At 50.6% G+C, this 9017-nt stretch overlaps 2 protein-coding genes across 2 annotated transcripts; both read right to left on the bottom strand.

Annotated features, from left to right (window-relative positions):
• Positions 1 to 986: 986 nt before the first annotated feature.
• LOC117087825 (metallothionein-1A-like) lies at positions 987 to 2842 on the bottom strand. Its single transcript, XM_033218467.1, has 3 exons — positions 2317 to 2842; positions 1743 to 1808; positions 987 to 1213 (listed from the first exon to the last, which is right to left on the bottom strand). Exons 1-3 carry the CDS (start codon positions 2342 to 2344, stop codon positions 1122 to 1124), a joined length of 186 nt encoding a protein of 61 aa, XP_033074358.1. The 5' UTR covers positions 2345 to 2842; the 3' UTR covers positions 987 to 1121.
• A 773-nt stretch (positions 2843 to 3615) lies between these two features.
• LOC117087821 (metallothionein-1E) lies at positions 3616 to 4991 on the bottom strand. Its single transcript, XM_033218461.1, has 3 exons — positions 4857 to 4991; positions 4199 to 4264; positions 3616 to 3850 (listed from the first exon to the last, which is right to left on the bottom strand). The coding sequence occupies exons 1-3, from the start codon at positions 4882 to 4884 to the stop codon at positions 3759 to 3761; spliced, it is 186 nt and encodes a 61-aa protein (XP_033074352.1). The 5' UTR covers positions 4885 to 4991; the 3' UTR covers positions 3616 to 3758.
• Between the last annotated feature and the right edge of the window lie 4026 nt (positions 4992 to 9017).

Raw genomic sequence — 9017 nt, 5'->3', positions numbered from 1 at the left:
TCTCTCAGTTCTGGAGGCATGGAAGTCCAAGGTCAAGGCACCAGCATATTTGGAGTCTTGTGAGGGCCCCGTTCCTCATGGATGTCTCTTTCTTGCTGGGTCCTCACATGGTGGAAAGGGTTAAACAAGCTCCCTCAGGCCTCCCTTATTAAGGACTAATCCCGTTCATGAGCGCTTTGCCTGCATACCATAGTCACTTCCCAAATGTACCACCTCTTAAAAGCAACACAGTGAAAGTTAGATTTCAATACCTGAATATTGGAGGGACACAAGCATTCAGGCCATAGCAGCCGTGAATAATAACAACAAGTAGTGGTTAATAACAACAAGTAGTGGTATAATGCTGAGTCACATCAGAGACTCTGGACAGGCCAAGACTGATGGTTCCACATGGGAATGTCCTGGCTGGTGCTGTTGAAGGTGTGTGACCCACACACATACTGGGGCCAGTCTGTGAACTGTTTCCAGTCTGAAATATACACCCTAGAACAAATGTGTAATGTAATTTTATTTTTCCTATTTTTGTCTTCCATATATTTATTGAAATTGTCCTGTTCAATATAAAAAATGGGGAGGCTGAGGCAGGAGAATGGCGTAAACCCGGGAGGCAGAGCTTGCAGTGAGCTGAGATCCGGCCACTGCACTCCAGCCCGGGCAACAGAGCGAGACTCCGTCTCAAAAAAAAAAAAAAAAAATGGATTTGGTGTTTTTTTCTTTTTGTCATACTAATAGATTTTATCTTACCAAAGCTTAAGTCTGTGACAGATTCCTGTGGTGTTATGTCACCTGTCATCACGCTCTTACATTTCTATTTAAGAAACTGACCTGAGGCAGGTGCCTATTTGCCTTAAGGCCCTCAGTGTGTAAGGTGATAGGACAAGGTCCCAGCACCCAGGTCCCTGGATCCTCAATGCAATCCACCATCCCAGCTCTCTTGGGTGTGGAGTCCCCTATTTCCAAGGCACACAAAGAAAACAGAGCCAGCATTAAGTCAACAATTTTATTATCATTCACATATTTCATAAAAAATAATACAGTAAGTGGGTCAGGGTTGTATGGAAAAAAATTCCATGTTTGTGCAGGTCGCTCTTTCTACATCTTCCAGCAGGGCCTTACCAACATCAGACGCAGCAGCTGCACTTCTCTGATGCCCCTTTGCAGATGCAGCCCTGGGCACACTTGGCACAGCTCACGGGGCAGCAGGAGCAGCAGCCTGGGGAAGAAGGGAGAGTGAGAGACCAGACTTGACCGGGGATTTCCCTGCCCCCAAAGAGGCCTGGCTCAAACTCTGTCCCCAGTCCCAGAGGACACTTAGTTCAGGATGGCATGCGCTGTTGGAGATGGGCGATAAGTGGAGGATCTTTCGAGTGAGGGTCTCCTGTGAAAAGCTTCTTATCCCCATCTGAGCCCCAGACCTGGCAGAAGGCTGGAGAGGCAGTGACTGTGGTTATCAAGGGCAAAAGAAGGCTGGCTCCCCAGAACCATACACTTAGGTGAGGAAAGTCCTTAGGTGGCATGTCTGTGCTTGGCAGGCTGGTGCACTCTCTTGGCCTTAGTTTGTCTATTTTAAGAATGAAATTTGGGAATCAATCATGTCTAAAGATCTGGCTCTGATCCTGAATCAGTTGTTGGGGAAGGGGAGATGGGAAATTGACCACTGGCCTACTCCTGCCTGCTGAGCTCTGGGTTCCTGCCTCTGACTTGGCTCAGCCCCAGATTCCTGGAGATGGCCCCGCACTTACTCTTCTTGCAGGAGGTGCATTTGCACTCCTTGCACTTGCAGGAGCCAGACCAGGTGCAGGAGCCACCTGCAAGGAAGAGAAAAAGGCAGTGAATTTGATGCAGAAGATAACAGCAGTTGGTCAACAAATGCTCCCAACTGAGTGCATTGCCAGGCCTGACAGATAGCTCCTGTCCAACTCAGGGCACTATGAAGCCTGACCTTACTTCTATCCCTGGAGGTTAGGATGGGCTTTATGTCCTTAATCCTGAAAAGGCAACAACCCCTGACTAACCCCTGTCTCCCATCCACCCCAGGAACTGGACAGAGTACTGGTGCTCAGCCTAGCAGCCCCCGACTACCTGGGTGACATGGAGCAGGAGAATTATGAGCCTGAGTCCTCTCCCCTCTGAAATGGGAGGTATTAGAATAGGAATGTTCTAGGGGTGATGAAGGCGCTGAGAGGAAAAGCACTAGATCAATGAAATAAATAGCTCCACTTAGTTAGAACTCAAAAAACACCTCTATTCTTAGGGACGTCTATCCTGTATTGGGGAAATAGGTACCCTAAGAACCAGAAAGCCAGTAACCCTTACCAGTGGCACAGGAGCAGTTGGGGTCCATTTCGAGCCGCGGTGAGGCTGGAGATCCCAAGCAAGAAGTTGAGAGGCTACAAGGCGCATGTGCAAGGCGTGATGGGGCCCCACAATCAGCGGCTGCTTTTATAGTCAGGGGAAGAGGGCCGGGCGCAAAGGCCCCGCCCGCGCTTGCACCGACCCTGCTAAGTCGGCCCCGCCAGCGGTCCTGGACTGGGCTGTGCACAGCATAAGGGCCAGGCGCACAGTTCCCTGAGTTCTGCTTGGTGTGGACCGCGGGACCACCCCAACGCTTTGGCGCCCGGTCACGCGGCAATGGCTGTCAGCCCGGGGTACGCGGCGTCCCCGAGGTCCTGGCAGCCTTTCCCAGTTTCCTCGTGGTTGCCTTTCACCCTAGTCCCCGTGCATTCCAGGAACCCAGACTTGGCGTCTAGGTAGTCTCCACCGCACCCCTCACACAGTTTTCAGCTAGGCCTGTCCCGAAGTCTGTGCAGCCACAGCCTCGTGCTCCGGTCCCCGAATTGGCTGAGTGCGGAGCTGGGAGCGTGAGGTAGAGAGCGAGCTGTGTGCAGAGCACCCGCCACCTATATGACTTTCGTTTCTCCTCGCCCTCGCCTTGCCTATACCTGTCCACATCTAGGTTCCTGGGACCTGCTCCTCTGTACACAGCAGCACGTGGAACACGGGTCGGCCTCTCTCTCCCGTCCACTCGCCTCGCCTGAGAGGATGTGGGGGACGGTGCCTGGCTCTTTTAAACAGCCAGCTCTAGGGTGACCTACCAGAGCGAGAGATCACTCTTCCCCATGGGATGGCACCAAGCCATTCTTTAGGGATCTGTCCTCATGACCCCAAAAGCTCCCATCAGACTCCACCTGCAATATTGGAAGTCAGATTTCAACATGAGATTTGGCAGTGACAAGACATCCAAATCATAGTACCCTTGTAGGATTCAAAGAACTGAGGAGTTGAGTGCCAGCACTGTAGCCACTTTTAAGCCTCAAATCCAATGTGGATCTGAGGTTGGGCAGGAAAATCAGAAAATAAAAATGAGGGATGCAGTTTCTGTGCTACATTTGGCATGAGACTGGAAGCGATCATGTATGGTCCCCAACCATATGGTGTGCACAGTGCAATCCCATTTTACAGAAGTGTAAACTCAGTAAGGTATCCTGGCTGCGCTGAAGGTGTTCACATTATTAATGGCTCACATTTCCATCCAGAGACTGGTCTCTAAACTCCCGGTTTAACCCCCACCCCAGTCCATTTTTTCCAAGACACACAAAGAAGAACAGAGTAAGATTCAAGTCAAAATTCTTTTATTGCCATTCACATATTTAACATAAAAAGAAATGCAGAAAATGGCTCAGGGTTGTATTAAAAAAAAAAACCCCCAGGTTATGCAGATTGCTATATTTACAACTGGGAGCAGAGCTGTCCCCACATCAGGCACAGCAACTGCACTTCTCCGACGCCCCTTTGCAGACACAGCCCTGGGCACACTTGGCACAGCCCACGGGGCAGCAGGAGCAGCAGCCTGGGGAAGAAGGGGAAAGTGAAAGGTGACAGTAGACTGGACCAGGCACCTCCCTGCCCCAATAGCAGGCCTGGCTCGAGCTGAGACGCCAGACCCAGAGGATGCTTTTTTTGTCTGGCACAGCTCTGTTCTGAAACCATAGGGGGTACAGTTGGGGATTGTGTCCTAAGAGAAAAATGCTTCCCTGCACCATCTGAACTCAGGGCAGAAAGCATGGAGAGGGAACGACATGGCCAACAGGGGCAAAAGGAAGCCCAGTTCCCCAGAAGCAGGCACTCAGGGCCAGCCTTGAGTTCCCTCCCAACCTTAGCCACAGCCTCAGATTCCTGGAGATGGCCCCACACTCACTCTTCTTGCAGGAGGTGCATTTGCACTCTTTGCACTTGCAGGAGCCGGCGCAGGTGCAGGAGACACCTGCAAGGAAAAGAAAAAGGCAGTGGGCAGTGAGTGAGATGCAGAAGGTACAGCAGTGGAGCAATGAGTCTCCAGTGGCCCATCCTCTGTGCAGGGCCAGCCCTCAGAGCTCCTTTCCCACTCAGGGCAGAGGAACAGAGCCCCATGTCCTCTCCACTCACGCTGGGAAGGGCAAGCACCATCCTGTTTCACCCCACCAGGAAGGTCCCAGCTGCACACCCCACCCAGGAATACTGAGATTGCGAGCCACAACCTTCTGTCCTGAACCCTGAAGACTCAATGTCTCTAACCCCTCTGTCCACCCTGATTGCTCAGAGCCTGGAGGAGAACACTGGGGCCCAGACAGCAGGACCCTGACCAACTGGGTGATGTGGAGCAGGACTGCCTTGTGCCTCAGTATCCTTAACTCTGACTTAGAGGTCCAGCGGGGAGAGCAGTGCTCTCAGGGGGGTGATCAGCAAGAACGCACCTAAGGAAGTAAACGAGGCTCCTTCTGCTCAGAACTTAAAATGCGACCTCCTCAAACCCAGAGACCCTCTGTACTGGGGCTGGGAAACGGGAATCCCAGGGCACAAAGTCGGGCTTCTCTTACCAGTGGTGCAGGAGCAGTTGGGGTCCATTTCGAGCGACGGTAAGGCTGGAGATCTCAAGCGACAAATGAGCAGACGGCCAGGCGCTGGTGAAGGGCGTGGTGGAGCCCCACAGCCTGCAGCAGCTTTTATGTTCACGCGAGGGGGCCGGGCGCAGAAGCCCTGCCCCTTGCTTGCAGCCGCCCCGCTGTGTTTGTGCCGCCCGCAGTCCTGGGCTGGGCTGTGCGCAGCAGAAGGGCAGGGGCACTACTCACTGAGCTCTGCTCGGGGCGCGCTGCGGGACCGCCCCTTGGGCGCCGGTTCGCGCAGGAAGGGCTGTGCGCCCGGCTGTGCGCGGTGTCCCCGAGGTCCTGGGCGCCTTTCCCAGTTTCTCCCAAGTTGCCTTCCATCCTCCTCCCCTCTCGTTCCGGGACCCCAGCTTTGGCGTCGCGGGCGTCTCCACCCCACCCCTCGCCCAGTCATTTTCAGCTGGGCCTGTCTCGGAGTCCGGGTGCATCCCTCCTGCTCCCGTCCCCGGATCGGCTGAGTGCGGAGCGAGGAGCGGGAGGTAGCGAGCGAGTTGTGTGCAGAACACCAGCCACCGATGTGACTTTCGTTTCTCCTCGCCCTCGCCTTGCCTGTCCCTGTCCACACCGCGGTCCCTCGGACCCCCTCCTCCGTACACAGCAACACGGGGAACACGGGTCAGCCTCTCTCTCCCGTCCATTCTCCTCGCCTGAGAGGATGTGTGGGCACATTTGTCCAGGTCCTCCTTTGCAGATAAGTCTCCATGCTCCCCACAGCCTAATGGGCCACCCCCACTGCCGACTGGCAGTTCTGGACATGTGGGATGTCCCCAGAGAGAGATGACTTCAGATAATATGCAGACCCTGCTTTAAATTAAAAAGCAAGGTGGGGAAGGTGGTGGGAAGCTGTAGTCCCACCTACTTAGGAGACTGAGGTGGGAGGATCACCTGAGCTCAGGAGTTCCAGTCCTGCCTAGTTCACATAGAGAGTCAACGTCTCTAAAAAAATAAAATTAAAAAGCAAGACATCCAGTTATTTCTCTTCAGTATACCTGACTGTTGCATAATATTGCGTCTATTCTATTCCCTTTTCATCTCTTTCATTCTTTGAATCCTCACAGCAATCCTAAAGGGAAATACTAGTTATGAACCCGTTTTGCTAATCAGGGGACTACAAAGGAAATGTCCAAGTAACTGACTGGTCGTCACAGAGGTAAACAGTTGTGCACTGATTTAAATCCAGCCAGCCTCTTAAAGGAAACTGTCCATGATCAAGCCTTCCTTTAGCCAAGGTATGTGGTCAACACTTCTCTATTGCTGGAAATATTCTAAACAACAGGGGCGGGCCCCGCCGCTCACACCTGTAATCCCAGCTGTTAGGAAGGCCGAGGCGGATGAATCAACTGAGGTCAGGAGTTGGAGACCAGCCTGGCTAACATGGCAAAACCCTGTCTCCACTAAAAATACAAAAATTATCCTGGCGTGCTGGTGGTTGCCTGGAATCCCAGCTGCTCAGGAGGTTGAGGCAGGAAAATCACTTGAACCCGGGAGGCAGAGGTGGCAGCTTGGGCCATTGCACTCCAGCTGGGCGAAGAAGATGTAAGTCTGTCTCAAAAAATAGAGAAAAAAACCCCAAATAAACAACAGGAAGCTACCAGCTCTATGATGGACAGTGGCAAAAGCCATCCATATGTGTAATACACACACACGCACACACACATATTAATTTGGGGCTATCTTCCATGTGTGGGACAAGATTGATTTTCACTTTCTCTGATGGAAAAGAGTTTGATTTTCATAAAAATATGTTTATGAAAGTATTAACCATTTCACTGTAAAAAATCAACTAACAGATGATGCAGGTGGTAACAGAAAGGGCAGTCATTCTTCTGTATCTGACATGAAGCACAAAGTCTTGCTCATAGCTTTATAACCCTAGTGTTGATTACAATTTTGTGGGAACACTGAATGGCTCTCTCTGACCACAGGACATGTGCTCATGTGGTAGATGAGAAAAACAGGATACACAGCTGAGCACTCCAGGTCTCTGTGTGCAAATAAATAAATAAATATCTCATATGCTCCATAAAATTATTTAAGAAAAGCAATAGCTAATATTGTAGAGCACCCACCCTTACACCATTCAGAGTTGCCTATAGGCACTAAATCCTTTAATCCTATAAGCCAGAAGTTAGTATTATGCCCCTTGTACAGTGAGGAGACTGAGTCATAAACAGGTTGTGTCATGCAGCTAAAAGTAACAGAGGTGGGATTTGCACTCATGCATGCTGACCGCAGCATCATACTCGCCCATCACCCTCTGCCACCAAGTTACATGAATGATAAGGACAGGGAAAACCTAGCACAGAAGCAGCAGTAAGAAGTGCACTCTGTGGACAGTCATGCACAGCTCTGTGGCCTCTCTGGGCTTCAGTTCTCATCTGTCAAGCCAAGAGCAATGTTCCTCCATCCCAAAGAGCCTTGGTATCTTTGAACTTAGATAGGCAAGATTTAGCATCCAATGGCATCATAATCTACCAGCTGTAGCCAGAACCACAGGCCAGGTGTAGCATAGGTTCATTCATCCCTTCATTTCTGAGCTATCTGACATTTGATATGTTACTTAACTAATCTGGAAGACAACATAAGCACTCCAGGCCCTGCATATTTGCTGTCCCAGTCTTGAGGCCTGTGGCTGTCATCCCTGAGGTCATGTGATCAGATGATATGAAGGATGGGAACTGATTTTATGTCTGCTCAAAGGTGGGGGCAGCATCTTACTGAAAAACATTTTCTGTAGAAGGTCATCCACACTCCTCCTGGCAGGGTCAGCTTGGTTGCAATTCCATTCCCAGCATCCAATCCACACCAATGCTTTCAAACTCATAAGGTTTCTCTTGGCTTTGGGATTTAACAGGATTCATTTTCCAAAAAAAACCAGTGTATAGAGAATGATCATAACTGCTACTATTTATTAAACCCTATCCAGGGGCCAGACCATGCTGTCATTTAATCCCTGCTTTGAGATATAATCTGGTTTCTACAAATAAGGAACTGGAGGTTCAGAGAGTTTCAGTGATGCACTCAGGCCACACAGCCAGTACATACTGAGGTGGGCTGTGAACCAGGACTGCCTGACACCAAAACCCACACCCTAGCTGCAAGCTGCCTTCTGAAATCTCCTCTTCACAGGGAAGCAGTGGGCAAACGTGCTCCTGACCTCTAGGCCAGGAGGATGATCTTCCTCTTTGACTGAATGTCAAATAGCATTTCCTCCACATAGCCAGGGGAGCTTATTGTTGGCTTTAATTACAAGTCAGCCAGGGCCTCATTACTTCCTACTGAGCACCACTGCATCCTCCAAACTGCAGAATCCGCTGTCATTCCTGCATGGGCAGACATGAAGTATTCCATGTGGAACCCATGATCACACACACTTCATTTTGTCAGGGACATGCTGGGCATGTCCTTCCATATTCCCAGTGACTTTACTGGTTGGAAGTAGTCAAGGGCTGAAATTTGAAAGAAGGACAAATTCAGCCTGAGTTTGGGAGGAATTTCCAAAGATTCAGAGCCCAGTCACAACAGGGAGTCTGTTGCCCAGGCTGGAGTCCAGTGTCGCAGTTGTGGCTCACTGCAAACACCGCCTCCGGCGTTCAAGTGACTCTTCTGCCTCAGCCTCCTGAGTATCTGGGATTACATGCTATCATGACCAATTAATTTTTGTATTTTTAGTAGAGATGAGGTTTCATCATGTTGGCCAGGGTGGTCTTGAACTCCTGGCCTCAAGTGTTACACCCACCGTGGCCTCCCAAAGTGCTGGGATTAGAGGCCTGAGCCACCACAACTGGTCTAGTTTGCTATTTCTGGTCTGCAATGCACATCATCATATGTTCAAAGTTTGTACATCTTTCATTTCCTGTTATTCATTTATTGAATTTTTTTTTTTTTTTTTGAGACGGAGTCTCGTTCTGTCGCCCAGAGTGCAGTGGTGTGATCTTGGATCACTGCAAACTCTGCCTCCCTGGATCACACCATTCTCCTGCCTCAGCCTCCTTAGTAGCTGGGACTACAGGCGCCCGCCACCACATGCGGCTAATTTTTTTGTATTTTTAGTAGAGACGGGGTTTCACCATGTTAGCCAGGATGGTCTGGATC

This window comes from Trachypithecus francoisi, unplaced genomic scaffold (genome assembly GCF_009764315.1).
Source record: "Trachypithecus francoisi isolate TF-2019V2 unplaced genomic scaffold, Tfra_2.0 Lachesis_group10, whole genome shotgun sequence".
Classification (NCBI taxonomy): domain Eukaryota; kingdom Metazoa; phylum Chordata; class Mammalia; order Primates; family Cercopithecidae; genus Trachypithecus; species Trachypithecus francoisi.
This window is presented reverse-complemented; position numbering and strand designations above follow the sequence as displayed.

What these genes read in the sequence shown, in the direction of transcription:
- LOC117087825 (XM_033218467.1), bottom strand. Translation starts at nt 2,344, where the DNA reads ATGGACCCCAACTGCTCCTGTGCCACTG. An exon ending in CAACTGCTCCTGTGCCACTG is followed by an intron (nt 1,809 to 2,316) that starts GTAAGGGTTACT and finishes TCTTCCTTGCAG; the next exon opens with GTGGCTCCTGCACCTGGTCT. An exon ending in ATGCACCTCCTGCAAGAAGA is followed by an intron (nt 1,214 to 1,742) that starts GTAAGTGCGGGG and finishes CTTCTTCCCCAG; the next exon opens with GCTGCTGCTCCTGCTGCCCC.
- LOC117087821 (XM_033218461.1), bottom strand. Translation starts at nt 4,884, where the DNA reads ATGGACCCCAACTGCTCCTGCACCACTG. An exon ending in CAACTGCTCCTGCACCACTG is followed by an intron (nt 4,265 to 4,856) that starts GTAAGAGAAGCC and finishes TTTTCCTTGCAG; the next exon opens with GTGTCTCCTGCACCTGCGCC. An exon ending in ATGCACCTCCTGCAAGAAGA is followed by an intron (nt 3,851 to 4,198) that starts GTGAGTGTGGGG and finishes CTTCTTCCCCAG; the next exon opens with GCTGCTGCTCCTGCTGCCCC.